General features: G+C 45.4%; 1 protein-coding gene across 1 annotated transcript in view; it reads right to left on the bottom strand.

Moving 5' to 3' along the window:
- The window catches only part of LOC137328114 (intestinal mucin-like protein), a 63,906-nt gene that overhangs the window by 31,387 nt on the left and 10,860 nt on the right, over window positions 1-21,659 (bottom strand). Inside the window, exons 4-11 of the mRNA XM_067994294.1 lie at window positions 12,785-12,811; window positions 9,776-9,804; window positions 9,554-9,691; window positions 8,232-8,283; window positions 5,967-5,993; window positions 2,966-2,994; window positions 2,744-2,881; window positions 2,076-2,127 (exon numbers count right to left, since the gene is read on the bottom strand). Of these exons, the coding sequence (XP_067850395.1) occupies window positions 2,076-2,127; window positions 2,744-2,881; window positions 2,966-2,994; window positions 5,967-5,993; window positions 8,232-8,283; window positions 9,554-9,691; window positions 9,776-9,804; window positions 12,785-12,811 (492 nt within the window). The remainder of the gene's footprint in view (window positions 1-2,075; window positions 2,128-2,743; window positions 2,882-2,965; window positions 2,995-5,966; window positions 5,994-8,231; window positions 8,284-9,553; window positions 9,692-9,775; window positions 9,805-12,784; window positions 12,812-21,659) is intronic.

Here is a 21,659-nt window from a genome sequence, read left to right on the forward strand (position 1 = left end):
CCTGAGGTCCCAAAATGGCGTCCAGGATGCGCAGACAGGCTTCTAGCGTTACGTGCGCTGGACGCCGTCTTGGTAAAGGGGTTCGCGCAGACACAGATAACGAACGCCGGCAGCATGTAAAGTGATGAGAATATGTGTTAGATCAGTGTGCAACGTTGATTTAAAGAGATCGATACTATTTTGGCACTCAATGCTCCAGCCAATGCATTGCTTTAACCATGACCAGCTGAACATGTCGTCGACGGCCTGGAGGACCCCCCACCTGCACTATTTAAAGGGACCATGCAGGATTTACAGATTAGTTGCTGGATTAGTACTTCTGGCTGCTGATGCACTGGTGACTGTTTTTGGACATCTTGTATACTTGAATACTACGACTAGGAGACATAGCCGAACATTTAGAGCCAGGAATTGCAGGAGTGAAGTTAGGAAACATTTACACACACAAAGGGTGGGAGACATTTGAAACGCTCTTCTGCAAGCGGCAGTTGATGTTAGCTCAATTGTTAACTTTAAATCTGTGTTTGATAGATTTTTGTTAACCAAAGGTATTAAGGGATATGGGGCTAATGCGGGTAAATGGAGTTAGGTCACAGATCAACTGTGATCTGATTGAGTGGCAGAACAGGCTCGAGGGGCTAAATGCCACTGCCATTGCTGCCTTTTATGCACCACCTCCTCTTGCAAGAAAGCGGGACATGAGTCAGTCAGTGTCCTGCAGGATGTTTGGGTGATGTGCCTTTCATGGTTGAATAGCGTGTGTGGCCTGTGAGTTGTGAGTGTCTGGCTTGCAACAGTGGTAATGTGTGAGGGTGAGAGGAAGCATCTGATTGGAAGAGTTGAGTACTGATTGAAAGAGTATGTTGGTAGGTGGGTGACGAGGGTGTAGTGCGAGGAGCAGTGGATGTGGCTAGTGGTGCAGTTGGTAGGAGATGCCACTTGGCAGTTGACCTCTCTCTCCTTCACCACTTGTGTCAAAGTATTGAACTTCTTCCTGCACTGCATCCATGTTCATGATGCTGTGCGCCTGACATTGACTTCATCCCCTACTGCCTCTTGAGCATATGTCTGGATGTCCCTCCTTCTGTCCACCTCTTGCACCAAGGCTTCTAGTGCATCAGCAGAGAACCTTGGTGCACGCTCTCTCACAGGCCTGGTACCAACTCAGATCGGCAGATTGGTGAGGTCTGCTTCGCAAATTGGAGGATGTGCGATTTGGTGGTGCGCAACCTTTATTCAATGTTTTAATGTAACTCATCAGTTTGTAAACATAGGGATGGGAGCTGCATCTGTGTTTTACTTTTGCGACGTCTGATCTCTGTCAAGACTCCGTGTGGACCCACATCTTATATTTTGCACCTAAGAGGTGCAGGCTGCCTTTAAGAGGTGCGAGCAACTCACGCGATATCTGGGTCCTACTGCTGGTGAGAAGCACGAAGCGACTGAGAACATCGCAGACAGGCCTGGCAGCTGCACGACAATCAGGTAAATGACCAGGCAGCAGGAATCTCACGTGCTGCCCGCATCGGAACCACCAGGCATGGGCTAATCGCGCACTGCATTACATCCCCACATATTCTTAAGAATTATTACATTTCATTAATTTATTCATAGGGACCACTTTACGTTAAGTAATTTGAGTTTCTGGGTGGAACTTCCAACTTTAGCGAGGGTGTAAATTGGGTGGGAGCCGATCGGTTGGCAGCTCTATACCCTGGGCAATTTTCCTTTCCATTGAAGTCAAATCAGGGAGCGGCTGATCCGCTGCCGCCCGTTTTATGTCCTCGCTCTAGTTGAGTGTTCCGCCCCCTGTTTGCACTTTTTAAACCTCTGTCCTCAGATGATACGTGGGGGGAAGTTCCACCTTCATCGCTTGAATGGTAATCTGGGGCAGCATTTCGCCTGGCCATGGTAGAACCCACCCAACTTAACGGATAAAGTGAGAGCCAGAGCTACATCAAACCTTTCACATCACAAGAATGGTCATTGAAACATTTCCTGATTTGTGTGAAGAAACTCACAGATAACAGGTGAAAATTCCTTTTAAATGACAAAAAAAAACCAAAATCACATACTGTTGCAGTCATATATTTTGCAGCATCCATTCGCATCATATCCTATTGGTATCTGCAAACAAACACAAGTATTTCAGTTCCAGTAACCCCCACGTAATGCTTCACGAGAAATGTTCTCAGCTTTAACCAGGCTGCACTCTTGTGTCTATCCCTTCCACTTTAATCCGAGATAAGTCTGACATTTAAATTGTATAATTTAGGTGTTTCCAGATGGTTCTACTTGTGTTTCATCATGAGGTAAAAGCAGGTAAATGGGAAGAGTAGATACCACCAGTTGAAGAACCAACACAGGCACGATGGGCCAAATAGCTTAATTCTCTGCTGTAAATTCTATGGTGTTTGAGACCCTATATTTATTGGATTATACTTCATGTTCTGCAAAAATAGGGCAGTTGATGACCCAGCAACTGCATGCAGACTCAAAGCAGTCACCGCAGCGTGACAGGTCAATGGTTTACACCCATGGTGCTCAGATCAACACTGGAAACATGATTACAGCACCATCTACAGGCCTCATAGGAAATGGTTACACCGAAGCATAACAGATCGGTGTGGACACATTTAACATGAGAATGTCCTTAGGAGGATATTTACACAGGACTTTTCAATGGAAGGCATGGAGATGTACTGATTTTAAAAGTACGATAGATAGACAGTACAGCACTTACACAGTTCTGATCTGGTTTCGGCTCATCGCAAGTTTTTGTAACGTTTGTTTTTGTCAGCTGGCACTGGTGATCTCTGTGGACACAGGTTCCAATGACTTTTGTACAGTTGTAAACCTCCAGGATGACACTTTCGCCAGGCTGTGGGAAGAAAAGATTTGATTACTCAGTGAAATGGATGTTTCCATGTTGCAGTAAGTTCTAGGGTTGACATTCTGTAATTACCTTGAGGTACTTTCCATTTACGAAGCACTCTGGAAACAAATTACAAAAAAATTATTTTCAGCTTCAATAAAGTATTATCAAAGTGCACGGTGCTCATAATACAGCCCAGGGGTTAATGGCAGCCTGACTCCTTGACCTGTGCCTCCTGCTGGCTTTGTTGCTCAAATCACTAATCACAAATCACTAAAAGTAGCAACACAGGTTAATAAGGCCATAAAAAATGCAAACAAAACATTCGCGTTCATTTCTAGAAGGACAGAATTGAAAAGCAATTGAAAATTGTTAAACTTGTACAGAACCTTGTTTAGGTTTATTAGGATGATACCTGAACTGAGAGGTTATACCTATCAGGAAAGATTGAGCAGGCTGGGGCTCTTTTCTCTACAAAAGGGAAGACTGAGGGGTGACCTGATTATGAAAGGGTTTGATAGGGTAGACATAGAGAAGATGTTTCCACTTGCGGGGCAGACCAGAACTACGGGCCTCAGATATAAGATAGTCACGAATAAATCAAATAGGGAATTCAGGAGAAACTTCTTTACCCAGAGAGTGGTTAGAATGTGGAACTCGCTACCACAAGGAATAGTTGAGGTGAATAGCATAGATGCATTTAAGGGGAAGCTAGATAAACACATGAGGGAGAAAGGAATAGAAGGATATGCTGATAGGGTTAGATGAGGTAGGGAGGGAGGAGGCTCGTGTGGAGCATAAACACCAGCATAGACCGGTTGGGCCGAGTGGCCGGTTTCTATGCTGTACATTCTATGTAATTCTATGTAATCATGGCTTGCCCAGCTGTGGGACATTGATCACAGTGAGATTCAGTGCTGTTCCCTTTCTCTTATTCTTCAGCAAAAGAAGTCAGAGCCTTATCTGAGTCGCCAGACAGCAGGTGACATACCCTCTTAAAATAAGACTATTTAAAATAGCTGCAGTTTTCTTTCTTTTCCACTTTCTATCTGTGAGGAAGGTTAGAGGCCGGGGGAAGGGGTAATGGGGAAGGAAGAGCTTAGTAAGAGGTTAGATGAGAGTTAGATCTTGGATAGGGTGGTGGGTGGGGAAGAGATTTGAAAGCTGCTGGATTATGCTGGAATGGAGATGGGGCTCAGATTCAGCAGGATAATGCCAGGGATGGTAAACTGTTATAACAAGAGTCTTGAGATACTGGAACTATTTTCTACTGGAGCAGAGAACGCCGAGAGAAGATTTAGTAAAGATTTTTAAAATTATGAAGGATTATAATAGGGTAAATAAGGAAAGGCTATCTCCTCTGGTTGGGGAGTCAGTGATGAGTATTCATCAATGTAAAATTGTCACTAAGAGAGTAAGGACAGAGGCGACAAGAAATGTATTTATTCAGAGCATGGGATGCATTGACTCAGGCAATAGTTGAGATTGAGACCATTGCATCTTTTAAAGGAAAAGTGGATAAACATTTGAAGCAGAGGAAGATGCAGGGCAGTGGGATTCGTTATGGATTGTGTAGAAAAGAGCTAGCATAGACACAATGGGCTGAATGACCAGCCTCTGTGCTGTAAACTTCTGTGGTTCGACCAGAGAGTTTGACTCCTCATTGCTCTGAGAGTCAAACTGCAGTTACACTTCAACAGCAGTGTGGATATGAAGTGAAACCAAAGACAGTTATATTGTAAATGCACAGTTAGAAAAAGCTAATTAGGTGCCTGCAGGATTCAACAATCCTCCAGCATTATCAGGAACAACAAAACACTCCGGCATCGCAAAAAGGAAATTGGAGCGACCTGATTTTGACTTTTTGCTGAGAATGTCTTTGTGATTATGCAGGAGAAGGTAGCAGCAGAGCAAAGTATGTGCCTTGAACACCTCTACTAAATCTCCCCTTAACCTTCTCGGCTGTGGAAAGAAAATCCCAGTTTCTCTAATCAGAACAGCACTCAAACAAGGACGTGAGCCCTGGATCCTCAGATTAAGGGTATGATGTTCCACTGATTGAGCTATCCAGGCTCCATTTAAAAGGCCGACTGATACCTGCATATCTAGTGACCCAAAGCTCTTAAAGTGCTCTTGACATACTGTCACTTCAAACTGATCGGACGGACATGTGGGGCAGCAGTGGGGTGAAGTCAGAATGTCTCGAAATCAAAGACATTCAAACTCTGAGTAATACGTTTCTTTACCAGGATCAGGTGTATTGTAACAGTGAGGTTCTTCGAGAAAAAAAGGATTCAAATTTAAATTAACATTAAAAATGAAGGAAATTGTTGGGTACTCATGTGTTTAAAGAACAGATGGGACAAAAACTAAATAATTTCCTACAAAAAAACCTGAACGATACAAACTGCCAAAGGTCATTTGTTAGAATTCCCAAAATTTTGATTAACAGGAACTAAACTGTCCAGCTGACCTTGAGTGATCTCATGAGGTCGGCTCATTTATATAATTTGTATACATGTCGAAGCACTCTGGCCCAGGTATATATAATCATTGAATGATTCAGCACCGAAGGAGGCCATTCGGCCCATCGTGCCTGTTCTGGCTCTTTGAAAGAGCAATCCAATTAGTGCCATTCACCAGCACTTTCCCCAGAGCCCTGCAAATTTTTCGCCTTCAACTATTGATACAAATCCCTTCAGATAGTTATTATTGAATCTGCTTCCACCACACTTTCAGGCAGTGCATTCCAGGTCATAAAAAATCACTGATTATAATTTTGAACAACCCGAATAAATCTCCTCTTTGCCTCCTCTGCTCCAAGTAGAAAATAAATGTTTCTGTCGACAAAGGAGAATCCGAGCGAGGACTTTGACCCTGGGTCCTCAGATTATAAGTCTGATGCTCCACCGACTGAGCTATCCATATAGGGAGCGTATTCAGACCTGCCTATCTAATAATCCAGTCGCTCTTAAAGGGCTCCTGACACACTGTCAATTCAAAATAATTGTACTTATGGGGTAGAAGTGGGCCAAAGTCAAAACCTCACAAAATCAAAGATATTCAAACTCAGACTGACATGTTTCTTTACCTGGTTTATAGGAGTAGGGTATTTCTCCTGGAAAAGAAGCATTAAAATTTCAATTAACTTTAAAAAGGAAGGAAATTGTTGGGCACTCACAAGTTTCAAGAACAGATTGGACAGACACGAAATAACTTCCAACTCAAAACTGTAAAATTGTGTGGGCGCGATGTGGCCTCCTGAGGTCCCAAAATGGCGTCCGGGATGCGCAGACAGGCTTCTAGCGTTACGTGCGCTGGACGCCGTCTTGGTAAAGGGGTTCGCGCAGACACAGATAACGAACGCCGGCAGCATGTAAAGTGATGAGAATATGTGTTAGATCAGTGTGCAACGTTGATTTAAAGAGATAGATACTATTTTGGCACTCAATGCTCCAGCCAATGCATTGCTTTAACCATGACCAGCTGAACATGTCGTCGACGGCCTGGAGGACCCCCCACCTGCACTATTTAAAGGGACCATGCAGGATTTACAGATTAGTTGCTGGATTAGTACTTCTGACTGTTGATGCACTGGTGGTTGTTTATGGACATCTTGTATACTTGAATACTACGACAAGGAGACATAGCCGAACATTTAGAGCCAGGAATTGCAGGAGTGAAGTTAGCAAACATTGACACACACAAAGGGTGGGAGACATTTGAAACGCTCTTCTGCAAGCGACAGTTGATGTTAGCTCAATTGTTAACTTTAAATCTGTGTTTGATAGATTTTTGTTAACCAAAGGTATTAAGGGATATGGGGCTAATGCGGGTAAATGGAGTTAGGTCACAGATCAACTGTGATCTGATTGAGTGGCAGAACAGGCTCGAGGGGCTAAATGCCACTGCCATTGCTGCCTTTTATGCACCACCTCCTCTTGCAAGAAAGCGGGACGTGAGTCAGTCAGTGTCCTGCAGGATGTTTGGGTGATGTGCTTGTCATGGTTGAATAGCGTGTGTGGCCTGTGAGTTGTGAGTGTCTGGCTTGCAACAGTGGTAATGTGTGAGGGTGAGAGGAAGCATCTGATTGGAAGAGTTGAGCACTGATTGAAAGAGTTTGTTGGTAGGTGGGTGACGAGGGTGTAGTGCGAGGAGCAGTGGATGTGGCTAGTGGTGCAGTTGGTAGGAGATGCCACTTGGCAGTTGACCTCTCTCTCCTTGACCACTTGTGTCAAAGTATTGAACTTCTTCCTGCACTGCATCCATGTTCATGATGCTGTGCGCCTGACATTGACTTCATCCCCTACTGCCTCTTGAGCATATGTCTGGATGTCCCTCCTTCTGTCCACCTCTTGCACCAAGGCTTCTAGTGCATCAGCAGAGAACCTTGGTGCACGCTCTCTCACAGGCCTGGTACCAACTCAGATCGGCAGATTGGTGAGGTCTGCTTCGCAAATTGGAGGATGTGCGATTTAGTGGTGCGCAACCTTTATTCAATGTTTTAATGTAACTCATCAGTTTGTAAACATAGGGACGGGAGCTGCATCTGTGTTTTACTTTTGCGACGTCTGATCTCTGTCAAGACTTCGTGTGGACCCACATCTTATATTTTGCACCGAAGAGGTGCAGGCTGCCTTTAAGAGGTGCAGGCTGCCTTTAAGAGGTGCGAGCAACTCACGCGATATCTGGGTCCTACTGCTGGTGAGAAGCACGAAGCTACTGAGAACATCGCAGACAGGCCTGGCTGCTGCGCGACAATCAGGTAAATGACCAGGCAGCAGGAATCTCACGTGCTGCCCGCATCGGAACCACCAGGCATGGGCTAATCGCGCACTGCATTTAATCCACACATATTCTTAAGAATTATTACATTTCATTCATTTGTTCATAGGGACCACTTTACGTTAAGTAATTTGAGTTTCTGGGTGGAACTTCCAACTTTAGCGAGGGTGTAAATTGGGTGGGAGCCGATCGGTTGGCAGCTCTATACCCTGGGCAATTCTCCTTTCCATTGAAGTCAAATCAGGGAGCGGCTGATCCGCTGCCGCCCGTTTTATGTCCTCGCTCTAGTTGAGTGTTCCGCCCTCTGTTTGCACTTTTTAAACCTCTGTCCTCAGATGATACGTGGGGGTAAGTTCCACCTTCATCGCTTGAATGGTAATCTGGGGCAGCATTTCGCCTGGCCATGGTAGAACCCACCCAACTTAACGGATAAAGTGAGAGCCAGAGTTACATCAAACCTTTCACATCACAAGAATGGTCATTGAAACATTTCCTGATTTGTGTGAAGAAACTCACAGGTAACAGGTGAAAATTCCTTTTAAATGACAAAAAAAAACCCAAAATCACGTACTGTTGCAGTCATATATTTTGCAGCATCCATTCGCATCATATCCTATTGGTATCTGCAAACAAACACAAGTATTTAAGTTGCAGTAACCCCCACGTAATGCTTCACTAGAGATGTTCTCAGCTTTAACCAGGCTGCACTCTTGTAGCTATCCCTTCCACTTGAATCCCAGATATGTCTGACATTTAAATTGTATAATTTAAGTGTTTCCAGATGGTTCTACTTGTGTTTCATCATGAGGTAAAAGCAGGTAATTTTTAAAAAATTTGTTCATGTGATGTGGGCGTCGCTGGCAAGGCCAGCATTTATTGCCCATCCCTAATTGCCCTTGAGAAGGTGGTGGTGAGCCGCCTTCTTGAACAGCTGCAGTCCGTGTGGTGAAGGTTCTCCCACAGTGCTGTTTGGAAGGGAGTTCCAGGATTTTGACCCAGCGACGATGAAGGAACGGCGATATATTTCCAAGTCGGGATGGGTGTGTGACTTGGAGGGGAACGTGCAGGTGGTGTTGTTCCCATGTGCCTGCTGCTCTTGTCCATCGAGGTGGTAGAGGTCGCGGGTTTGTGAGGTGCTGTCGAAGAAGCCTTGGCGAGTTGCTGCAGTGCATCCTGTAGATGGTACACACTGCAGCCACAGTGCGCCGGTGGTGAAGGGAGTGAATGTTTAGGGTGGTGGATGGGGTGCCAATCAAGCGGGCTGCTTTATCTTGGATGGTGTCGAGCTTCTTAAGTGTTGTTGGAGCTGCACTCATCCAAGCAAGTGGACAGTATTCCATCACACTCTTTAACTTGTGCCTTGTAGATGGTGGAAAGGCTTTGGGGAGTCAGGAGGTGAGTCACTCGCCGCAGAATAACCAGCCTCTGACCTGCTCTCGTAGCCACAGTATTTATATGGCTGGTCCAGTTAAGTTTCTGGGAAGAGTAGATACCACCAGTTGAAGAACCAACACAGGCACAATGGGCCAAATAGCTTAATTCTCTGCTGTAAATTCTCTGGTGTTTCAGACCCTATATTTATTGGATTATACTTCATGTTCTGCAAAAATAGGGCAGTTGATGACCCAGCAACTGCATGCAGACTCAAAGCAGTCACCGCAGCGTGACAGGTCAATGGTTTACACCCATGGTGCACAGATCAACACTGGAAACATGATTACACCACCATCTACAGGCCTCATAGGAAATGGTTACACCGAAGCAGAACAGATAGGTGTGGACACATTTAACATGAGAATGTCCTTAGGAGGATATTTACACAGGACTTATCAATGGAAGGCATGGAGATGTACTGATTTTAAAAGTACGATAGATAGACAGTACAGCACTTACACAGTTCTGATCTGGTTTAGGCTCATCGCAAGTTTTTGTAACGTTTGTTTTTGTCAGCAGGCACTGGTGATCTCTGTGGACACAGGTTCCAATGACTTTTGTACAGTTGTAAACCTCCAGGATGACACTTTCGCCAGGCTGTGGGAAGAAAAGGTTTGATTACTCAGTGAAATGGATGTTTCCATGTTGCAGTAAGTTCTAGGGTTGACATTCTGTAATTACCTTGAGGTACTTTCCATTTACGAAGCACTCTGGAAACAAATTACAAAAAAATTATTTTCAGCTTCAATAAAGTATTATCGAAGTGCACGGTGCTCACAATACAGCCCAGGGGCTAATGGCAGCCTGACTCCTTGACCTGTGCCTCCTGCTGGCTTTGTTGCTCCAATCACTAATCACAAATCACTAAAAGTAGTGACACAGGATAATAAGGCCATAAAAAATGCAAACAAAACATTCGCGTTCATTTCTAGAAGGACAGAATTGAAAAACAATTGAAAATTGTTAAACTTGTCCAGAACCTTGTTTAGGTTTATTAGGATGATACCTGAACTGAGAGGTTATGCCTATCAGGAAAGATTGAGCAGGCTGGGGCTCTTTTCTCCACAAAAGGGAAGACTGAGTGGTGACCTGATTATGAAAGGTTTTGATAGGGCAGACATAGAGAAGATGTTTCCACTTGCGGGGCAGACCAGAACTACGGGCCTTAGATATAAGATAGTCACTAATCAATCAAAGAGGGAATTCAGGAGAAACTTCTTTACCCAGAGAGTGGTTAGAATGTGGAACTCGCTACCACAAGGAGTAGTTGAGGTGAATAGCATTGATGCATTTAAGGGGAAGCGAGATAAACACATGAGGGAGAAAGGAATAGAAGGATATCCTGATAGGGTTAGATGAAGTAGGGAGGGAGGAGGCTCATGTGGAGCATAAACACCAGCATAGACCGGTTGGGCCGAATGGCCGGTTTCTATGCTGTACATTTTATGTAATTCTATGTAATCATGGCTTGCCCAGCTGTGGGACATTGATCACGGTGAGATTCAGTGCTGTTCCCTTTCTCTTATTCTTCAGCAAAAGAAGTCAGAGCCTTATCCGAGTCGCCAGACAGCAGGCGACATACCCTCTTAAAATAAGACTATTTAAAAGAACTATTGTTCCTACAGTTTTCTTTCTTTTCCTCTTTCTATCTGTGAGGAAGGTTAGAGGCCGGGGGAAGGGGTAATGGGGAAGGAAGAGCTTAGTAAGAGGTTCGATGAGAGTTAGATCTTGGATAGGGTGGGGGGGTGGGGAAGAGATTTGAAAGCTGCTGGATTATGCTGGAATGGAGATGGGGCTCAGATTCAGCAGGATAATGCCAGGGATGGTAAACTGTTATAACAAGAGTCTTGAGATACTGGAACTATTTTCTACTGGAGCAGAGAACGCCGAGAGAAGATTTAGGAAAGATTTTTAAATTATGAAGGATTATAATAGGGTAAATAAGGAAAGGCTATCTCCTCTGGTTGGGGAGTCAGTGATGAGTATTCATCAATGTAAAATTGTCACTAAGAGTGTAAGGACAGAGGCGACAAGAAATGTATTTATTCAGAACATGGGATGCATTGACTCAGGCAATAGTTGAGATTGAGACCATTGCATCTTTAAAAGGAAAACTGGATAAACATTTGAAGCAGAGGAAGATGCAGGGCAGTGGGATTCATTATGGATTGTGTAGAAAAGAGCTAGCATAGACACAATGGGCTGAATGACCAGCTTCTGTGCTGTAAACTTCTGTGGTTCGACCAGAGAGTTTGACTCCTCATTGCTCTGAGAGTCAAACTGCAGTTACACTTCAACAGCAGTGTGGATATGAAGTGAAACCAAAGACAGTTATATTGTAAATGCGCAGTTAGAAAAAGCTAATTAGGTGCCTGCAGGATTCAACAATCCTCCAGCATTATCAGGAACAACAAAACACTCCGGCATCGCAAAAAATAAATTGGAGCTACCTGATTTTGACTTTTTGCTGAGAATGTCTTTGTGATTATGCAGGAGAAGGTAGCAGCAGAGCAAAGTATGTGCCTTGAACACCTCTACTAAATCTCCCCTTAACCTTCTCGGCTGTGGAAAGAAAATCCCAGTTTCTCTAATCAGAACAGCACTCAAACAAGGACGTGAGCCCTGGATCCTCAGATTAAGGGTATTATGTTCCACTGATTGAGCTATCCAGGATCCATTTAAAGGTCCGACTGATACCTGCATATCTAGTGACCAAAAGCTCTTAAAGTGCTCTTGACATACTGTCACTTCAAACTGATCGGACGGACATGTGGGGCAGCAGTGGGGTGAAGTCAGAATGTCTCGAAATCAAAGACATTCAAACTCTGAGTAATACGTTTCTTTACCAGGATCAGGTGTATTGTAACAGTGAGGTTCTTCGAGAAAAAAAGGATTCAAATTTAAATTAACATTAAAAATGAAGGAATTGTTGGGTACTCATGTGTTTAAAGAACAGATGGGACAAAAACTAAATAATTTCCTACAAAAAAAACTGAACGATACAAACTGCCAAAGGTCATTTGTTAGAATTCCCAAAATTTTGATAAACAGGAACTAAACTGTCCAGCTGACCTTGAGTGATCTCATGAGGTCGGCTCATTTATATAATTTGTATACATGTCAAAGCACTCTGGCCCAGGTATATATAATCATTGAATGATTCAGCACCGAAGGAGGCCATTCGGCCCATCGTGCCTGTTCTGGCTCTTTGAAAGAGCGATCCAATTAGTGCCATTCACCAGCACTTTCCCCAGAGCCCTGCAAATTTTTCGCCTTCAACGATTGATACAATTCCCTTCAGATAGTTATTATTGAATCTGCTTCCACCACACTTTCAGGCAGTGCATTCCAGGTCATAAAAAATCACTGATTATAATTTTGAACAACCCGATTAAATCTCCTCTTTACCTCCTCTGCTCCAAGTAGAAAATAAATGTTTCTGTAGTCAAAGGAGAATCCGAGCGAGGACTTTGACCCTGGGTCCTCAGATTATCAGTCTGATGCTCCACCGACTGAGCTATCCATATAGGGAGCGAATTCAGACCTGCCTGTCTAATAATCCAGTCGCTCTTAAAGGGCTCCTGACATACTGTCACTTCAAAATAATTGGACTTATGGGGTAGAAGTGGGCCAAAGTCAAAACCTCTCAAAATCAAAGATATTCAAACTCTGACTGACATGTTTCTTTACCTGGTTTATAGGAGTAGGGTATTTCTCCTGGAAAAGGATTAAAATTTCAATTAACATTAAAAAGGAAGGAAATTGTTGGGCATTCACTTGTTTCGAGAACAGATGGGACAGACACTAAGGGGTCAATTTTCGGATGGCCAAGCGCGTGCGTTCATGGCGGGGGGTCTCCTAAAATTGGGGATTTCCGGAGCGGGTCCGGAGCCCGGCTCCAACCCGCCCAATTCCAGGTTCCCAATGACGCGAATCCATGCGTGTGCAGCCCCCCCATGCGGGACTCCCACCGGCAATCAAAGCAGACGGGATCCCACTTAAGATCATTATCTGGGTACATGAGGTCGTTTACACACCTCATTAGTTGGAGATTTCAGGAGGATTTGGATTTTGGACGATCCAGAGTGTGTTTCCCATGCTGGGGGAAACACTCCCTGTTTAAACAGACATGTTGTAACCAGCAGCCAGTGGCAGCTGCAAAGGTCCATTTAACAGGTGCGGGGTAAACCCTCATTCATTGCAGCAGGGCACTCGGTCACCTCAGACAAAGTTTTGCCTGCCACAATGTTGTCTCCACACTCCAAATTATTAAATCATTCCATAAACTCTGCTGTCCAAACACATTTACCTACTTTGTGGACCCCCTCACACTCACACTGTCAGGATTGGGGAGGGTCCATTGCTGCATTCATCACTCCATTGGAGGACGAGCAACATCACCAGCCTCGCCAGGCATGCCGTCCACCTCCGCCACGTGGAGCTACACAACACAGTGCTGTGCAACAGGCACCTGCACAAAGTAGTCGTGCAACTACACATACTCCCATTGTAGGGTGACCCAATGGGTGGCATCAAGGGTGTTCATGGAGAACCTCATGAAAAGGCATTATTGCACAAGCCAGTCAAGAATGGCCAAGACGTGGCAGTAGTGGTGACAATATAATATGTAATGTGAGTTGATCAGAAATCAAATATAAGTAAAAACCATGACAAACCCTCAAACACCCTTGTGCATCCCCTTCATGCTCACGACACGTTTGCCTTACATGATGTGGAGATGCCGGTGATGGACTGGGGTTGACAAATGTAAAGAATCTTACAACACCAGGTTATAGTCCGACAATTTTATTTGAAAATCTTTATGTTTCAAATAAAATTGTTGGACTATAACCTGGTGTTGTAAGATTCTTTACATCCCTCCGACACATATGTGGTGCATGCCCTGTGGGGTCAGGCTGACCTTCAAAGAGATGCATGAGAGGTTGAGTATGAGACAGAGCCATGAGATCGTATTAGGATTGGGTTGAGTGGTAGTGGTGGGATGAGTACTGGCGAGGTGAGTAAGTGCAGGTAAGATGAGGATGAGCTTTGAGTGGGTGTGGGCCCCGACAACATCCTGGCTGTAGTGCTGAAGACTTGTGCTCCAGAACTAGCCGCGCCTCCAGCCAAACTGTTCCAGTACAGCTACAACTCTGGCATCTACCCGACAATGTGGAAAATTGCCCAGGTATGTCCTGTCCACAAAAAGCAGAACAAATCCAATCCGGCCAATTACCGTCCCATCAGTCTACTCTCAATCATCAGCAAAGTGATGGAGGGTGTCATCGACAGTGCTTTCAAGCAGCACTTACTCACCAATAACCTGCTCACCGATGCTCAGTTTGGGTTCCGCCAGGACCACTCGGCTCCAGACCTCATGACAGCCCTGGTCCAAACATGGACAAAAAAGCTGAATTCCAGAGGTGAGGTGAGAGTGACTGCCCTTGACATCAAGGCAGCATTTGACCGAATGTGGCACCAAGGAGCCCGAGTCAAACTGAAGTCAATGGGAATCAGGGGGAAAACTCTCCAGTGGCTGGAGACATACCTAGTACAAAGGAAGATGGCAGTGGTTGTTGGAGGCCAATCATCTCAGCCCCAGGACATTGCTGCAGGAGTTCCTCAGGGCAGTGTCCTAGGCCCAACCATCTTCAGCTGCTTCCTCAATGACCTTCCCTCCATCATAAGGTCAGAAATGGGGATGTTTGGGAGGGAAAGTAGAGAGTGAGGAGGACATAAAAAACCTACAAGGAGATATAGACAGGCTGGGTGAGTGGGCGGAGATTTGGCAGATGCAATACAATATTGGAAAATGTGAGGTTATGCACTTTGGCAGGAAAAATCAGAGAGCAAGTTATTATCTTAATGGCGAGAAACTGGAAAGTACTGCAGTACATCGGGATCTGGGGCTGCTAGTGCAAGAAAATCAAAAAGTTAGTATGCAGGTGCAGCAGGTGATCAAGAAGGCCAACGGAATGTTGGCTTTTATTGCTAGGGGGATAGAATATAAAAACAGGGAGGTATTGCTGCAGTTATATAAGGTATTGGTGAGACCGCAACCTGGAATACTGCATAAAGCTTTGGCGTCCATACTTAAGAAAAGACATACTTGCTCTCGAGGCAGTACAAAGAAGGTTCACTCGGTTAATCCCGGGGATGAGGGGGTGGACATATGAGGAGAGGTTGAGTAGATTGGGACTCTACTCATTGGAGTTCAGAAGAATGAGAGGCGATCTTATTGAAACATATAAGATTGTGAAGGGGCTTGATCGGGTGGATGCGGTAAGGATGTTCCCAAGGATGGGTGAAACTAGAACGAGGGGGCATAATCTTAGAATATGGGGCTGCTCTTTCAAAACTGAGATGAGGAGAAACTTCTTCACTCAGATTATGGGCCCGATTTTAGCACCCGCTGCCGGGTGCGTTCTCGGCGGGGGGGCCCCGAAAATCCCGAAATCCCGGAGCGGGACCGGATCGCGCCTCGATCCCGCCCACGTCCGGGTTCCGCGCTGACGTGCGGGGGTGCGTGCGCAGCCCCCGCTGGTGGGAATCCTGCAGGCAATTAAAGCCAGCGGGATGCCACTTGAGTGTATTTACTTTGGTTGTTCAGGTCATTAACTAACCTGATTAAGGGATTGTGTATGATTTTGGACAAACATGGGACTGTTTCACACACTGGGGGAAACACTCCCAGTTGAAATGGACGTGTTGCAGCCGTCAGCCTGTGTCAGCTGCAAAAGTCCATTTGACAGGTGGGGTGGGGGAGACCCTCAGCCATTGCAGGAGGCCGCTCTGTCACTTGGGACAAAGTTTGGCCTCCACCACCCTCCTCCTGATGGTCGAAGTCACCAACCTGCACACTTACCCCGGGGTCCGAAGACATGTACCTACCTTGCGGACCCCCTCAGATGTGCATCTTGCGGATGGGGGCCGCCGTAGCTGCAGTCATGACCTCCTCGGAGGGCGAACAGCATCACCAGCCTCACCAGCCTCGCCGTCCACCTCTGACATGTGGAGCTCCACAACAGCGTGCTGTGACACATCCACCTGCACAGCAGGAGGGAGGGCTACCGCAGAGAGAGCTGCATCGCAGAGGGCACTACCCTCGCCACAGGGTCCACAGACCGAGGCTCAGCCTCCTGGACCTCTCTGAGCAGCAGTGCACACGGAGGCTCAGAGTCACTCGACATGTAGCCGTGGACATCTGCAGCCTCTTTCATGCCGAGCTGCTCCTGGCTGGCCCGTGCACCATCTTCCTACCTGTCGCTGTCAAAGTCACCACTGCCCTCCCGAACTTCTCCTCCACAGCCTTCCAGGGTGCAACCGGGGACATCGCCGATGTCTCTCAGTCGTCTGCGCAGAAGAGCCCTGAAAATACACCTACACCCACTCTGCAGTGACACAATGGGTGGCATCAGTGGTGGGTCCTCATAGTGATACCCAGGAGTGGGCATTATTGCACAAACCAGACAGGGTTCGCGAAGACATGGCAGTAGTGGAGCCAATATAATGTGTGATGTGAGTTGTTCTTTAATTCAATAGAAGTACGAACCATGACAATCCCTCAAACACCCTTGTGCATCCCCTTCATGCTCACGGCACGTTTGCCTTACGCTGCCTACTGCACATATGTGATGCATGCCCTGTGGCTGCAGCACAGGTGGTGGCAGGTTGAGTGAGGCTGGCCGTGAGAGAGATGCACGAGAGGGTGAGTATGGGATAGAGCCATGAGATTGTGTGAGGATTGGGTTGCGTGGTAGTGGCGGGGTGAGTACTGGCGAGGTGAGTAAGTGCAGGTAAGTTGAGGATGAGGTTTGTGTGGGTGTGAGGGGTCATGTCACAGATTAGTGTTGGCAGTGCCGAAGGAGATGTGGGGTGGGGGCAGTGTTGTGGCAGACGGAGTGCAGGGGAAAGACTACGTGTTCTCACTGTGGCTGACCGACTGAGGTCATTGGAGCGCCTCCTGCACTGTATGCAGGTGGGCGATATGTTGGTGGTGCTGGTGACCCCCTCTGCCACCTCGAGCCAGGCCTTCTTGGTGGCAGAGGTGGGCCGCTTCCTCCCGCCCGCCGGGGGGAAGATCTCTGTCCTCCCCCTCCTCCTCACCTGGGGTGAGGCATCATTAAACTGGGAGCAGCCTTCCCCCTGGGCTGCTCCATGCTGTAATTTTTGCTGTTTGTGGCAGCATCTGTCAGTGGAGGACTGCCCCTTTAAATAGAGAGCCTCCAGCTGACAGATCTTACTGCGCATGTGCAGCCCGGCCGACGCGCAGATCAGCAGCGGGGAACCCGGAGGAGCAGGTAAGTGGATCCAATTAGTGGGTTGCCTGCTACGATCGCGCGGGCAACCCACTAATTTCACCGGGCGCATTGCCCACGCGCCCGCTGGCCTACCCGCCGAGAACCCGCACCCCTGGTAAAATCGGGCCCTATAAGTCTGATGCTCCACCGACTGAGCTATCCATATAGGGAGCGTATTCAGACCTGCCTATCTAATAATCCAGTCGCTCTTAAAGGGCTCCTGACAGACTGTCACTTCAAAATAATTGGACTTATGGGGTAGAAGTGGGCCAAAGTCAAAACCTCTCAAAATCAAAGATATTCAAACTCAGACTGACATGTTTCTTTACCTGGTTTATAGGAGTAGGGTATTTCTCCTGGAAAAGAAGGATTAAAATTTCAATTAACATTAAAAAGGAAGGAAATTGTTGGGCATTCACGTGTTTCAAGAACAGATGGGACAGACACTAAATAACTCCCTGCTCAGAAACTGTAAAATACAAACAGTCCCTGCTCGTTTGTTAGAACTGGCAAAACTTAGAGCAACAGAAAGTAAAGTTTGCGGACAGGCCCGAGGGGCTGAATGATCTATTCCAGTTCCTATATTCCTGTGTGAAGTACAATGTTTGGGAGACTCGATACCAGATAGGCACCAATCAGACACATGATTGATTCTGATCGAAGCAAAGCATCAAATGTAACGAATCAAACCTCACTCATTAATTAAAATGTCTCACTGATCCAATCCTGGGGCAGTGTTCAATGACATCGGCCCTGAAATTCCCCAGTCCCATCACTGATCTCCTCCTGTAATTTTGGTGGGAGACTGGAAGAAATCCCAAAGTATGGAAAGAGATATTTGTCCTCACCTGAGTGTAAAATGTAAGTCACTGTCCAGTTTATAACATTCACTACAACAAATATAATGAATGCTCTGTCCAGGGTCAGCGGACGGTGGATTATCCGGTCTCAGTACAGAGCCAGATCTCAGGTTGCTCGCCCATTTATACAGTCCAGCTGACCTTGAGTGATCTCATGAGGTCAGCTCATTTAAATAATTTGTTCAAATGCCTGAACACTCTGTCCCAGGTACATATTTGCATTGACTGATTCAACACGGAAGGAGGCCATTCGGCCCATTGTGCCAGTTCTGGCTCTTTGAAATAGTGATCCAATTAGTGCCATTCACCTGCACTTTCCCAGAGCCCTGCAAATTTTTCCCCTTCAAGTACTGATACAATTCCCTTTCGATAGTTATTATTGAATCTGCTTCCACCACACATTCAGGCAGAGCATTGCAGATTTTAACAACTTGCTGATTATAATTTTGAACAACTCTATTAAATCTCCTCTTTACCTTCTCTGCTCAAAGGAATAAATACCAGTTTCTGGGGTAGAAGTGGGCCAAAGTCAAAACCTCACAAAATCAAAGATATTCAAACTCAGACTGACATGTTTCTTTACCTGGTTTATAGGAGTAGGGTATTTCTCCTGGAAAAGAAGGATTAAAATTTCAATTAACATTAAAAAGGAAGGAAATTGTTGGGCATTCACGTGTTTCAAGAACAGATGGGACAGACACGAAATAACTCCCTGCTCAGAAACTGTAAAATACAAACAGTCCCTGCTCGCTTGTTGGAACTGGCAAAACTTAGAGCAACAGAAAGTAAAGTTTGCGGACAGGCCCGAGGGGCTGAATGATCTATTCCAGTTCCTATATTCCTGTGTGAAGTACAATGTTTGGGAGACTCGATACCAGATAGGCACCAATCAGACACATGATTGATTCTGATCGAAGCAGAGAACCAAATGTAACGAATCAAACCTCACTGGTTTTATGAAGGGGAAATCATGTCTGACAAATTTATTCGAGTTCTTTGAGGAAGTAACGGGCAGGGTGGATAAAGGGGAACCAATGGATGCAGTATATTTGGATTTCCAAAAGGCATTCGATAAGGTGCCACATAAAAGATAACTGCACAAGATAAGAGCTCATGGTGTTTGGGGTAATCTACTGGCATGGATAGAGGATTGGCTAACTAACAGAAAACAAAGAGTCGCGATAAAAGGGTCATTTTCAAAATGGCAATCTGTAACTAGTGGGGTGCCGCAGGGCTCAGTGCTGGAGCCTCAACTATTTACAATATATATCAATGACTTGGATGAAGGAACAGAGTGTCTTGTGGCCAAATCTGCTGATGATACAAAGATAGATGGAAAAGCAAGTTGCGATGAGGACACAAAGTGTCTGCAAAGGGATAGTGACAGGTTTAGCGAATGGGCAAAAATTTGGCAGATGGAATATAATGTGGGAAAATGTGAAGTCGTCCACTTTGGGAGGAAAAATAAAAAAACAAAATATTATTTGAATGGAGAAATACTACAAAATGCTGCGGTAAAGAGGGATCTGGGTGTCCTCGTACATGAAACGCAAAAAGTCAACATACAGGTGCAGCAGGTAATCCGGAAGGCAAACGGAATATTGGCCTTTCTTTCAAGTGGGATGGAGTATAAAAGCAGGGAAGTCATGCTACAACTGTACAGGGTGCTGATGAGACCACACCTGGAGTACTGCGTACAGTTCTGGTGCCCTTGTTTAAGGAAGGACATACTTTCATTGGAGGCAGTTCAGAGAAGGTTCACAAAATTGATTCTGGGTATGGAAGGGTTGTCTTATGAGGAAAGATTGAACAGGTTGGGTCTATACTCATTGGAGTTTAGAAGAATGAGAGGAAATCTTATTGAAACGTTCAAGATTCTGAGGGGACTCAATAGGGTAGATGCTGAGAGGATGTTACCCCTCATGGGGGAATCTAAAACTAGGGGGCATAGTCTCAGAATAAGGGGTCATAGGAACATGGGAAGATAGGAACATCGGAACAGGAGTAGGCCATTCAGCCCCTCGTGCCTGCTCCGCCATTTGATGAGATTATGGCTGATCTGTGATCTAACTCCATATATCTGCCTTTGGCCCATATCCCTTAATACCTTTGGTTGCCAAAAAGCTATCTATCTCACATTTAAATTTAGCAATTGAGCTAGCAGCAATTGTCGTTTGCAGAAGAGAGTTCCAAACTTCTGCAACCCTTTGTGTGTAGAAATGTTTTCTAACCTCGCTCCTGAAAGGTCTAATTTTTAGACTGTGCCCCCTACTCCTAGAATCCCCAACCAGCGGAAATAGTTTCTCTCTATCCACCCTATCTGTTCCCCTTAATATCTTATAATCTTCAATCAGATCACCCCTTATCCTTCGAAACTCTAGAGAATACAACCCCAATTTGTGTAATCTCTCCTCGTAACTTAACTCTTGAAGTCCGGGTATCATTCTAGTAAACCTACGCTGCACTCCCTACAAGGCCAATATGTCCTTCCGAAGGTGCGGTGCCCAGAACTGCTCACAGTACTCCAGGTGGGGTCTAACCAGGGTTTTGTATAGCTGCAGCATAACTTCTGCCCCCTTGTACTCCAGTCCTCTAGATATAAAGGCCAGCATTCCATTAGCATTACTGATTATTTTCAGCACCTGTTCATGACACTTCAATGATCTGTGTACCTGAACCCCACAGTCCCTTTGGACATCCACTGTTTTTAACTTTTTACCATTTAGAAAGGACCCTGTTCTATCCTTTTTTGGTCCAAAGTGGATGACCTCACATTTGTCTACATTGAATTCTGTTTGCCACAGTTTTGCCCATTCACCTAATCTATCAATATCACTTTGTAATTTTATGTTTTCATCTACACTGCTTACAATGCCACCAATCTTTGTGTCATCAGCAAACTTAGACATGAGACTTTCTATGCCTTCATCTAAGTCGTTAATAAATATTGTGAATAATTGAGGCCCCAAGACAGATCCCTGCAGGACTCCACTAGTCACATCCTGCCAATATGAGTACCTACCCATTATCCCTACTCTCTGTCGCCTTTCGCTCAGCCAACTTCCTAACCAATTCCGTACTTTTCCCTTGATTCCATGGGCTTCTATCATAGCTAACAGTCTCTTATGTGGGACCTTATCAAATGCCTTCTGGAAGTCCATATAAATAACATCCATTGACATTCCCCTGTCCACTACTTTAGTCACCTCTTCAAAAAATTCAATCAGATTTGTCAGGCACGACCTACCTTTCACAAATCTATGCTGGCTCTCTCTGATTAACTGAAAATTCTCGAGGTGTTCAGTCACCCTATCCTTAATTATAGACTCCAGCATTTTCCCCACAACAGATGTTAGGCTAACTGGTCGATAATTCCCCGGTTTCCCTCTTTCTCCTTTCTTAAAA

This window comes from Heptranchias perlo, chromosome 12 (assembly GCF_035084215.1).
Source record: "Heptranchias perlo isolate sHepPer1 chromosome 12, sHepPer1.hap1, whole genome shotgun sequence".
Classification (NCBI taxonomy): domain Eukaryota; kingdom Metazoa; phylum Chordata; class Chondrichthyes; order Hexanchiformes; family Hexanchidae; genus Heptranchias; species Heptranchias perlo.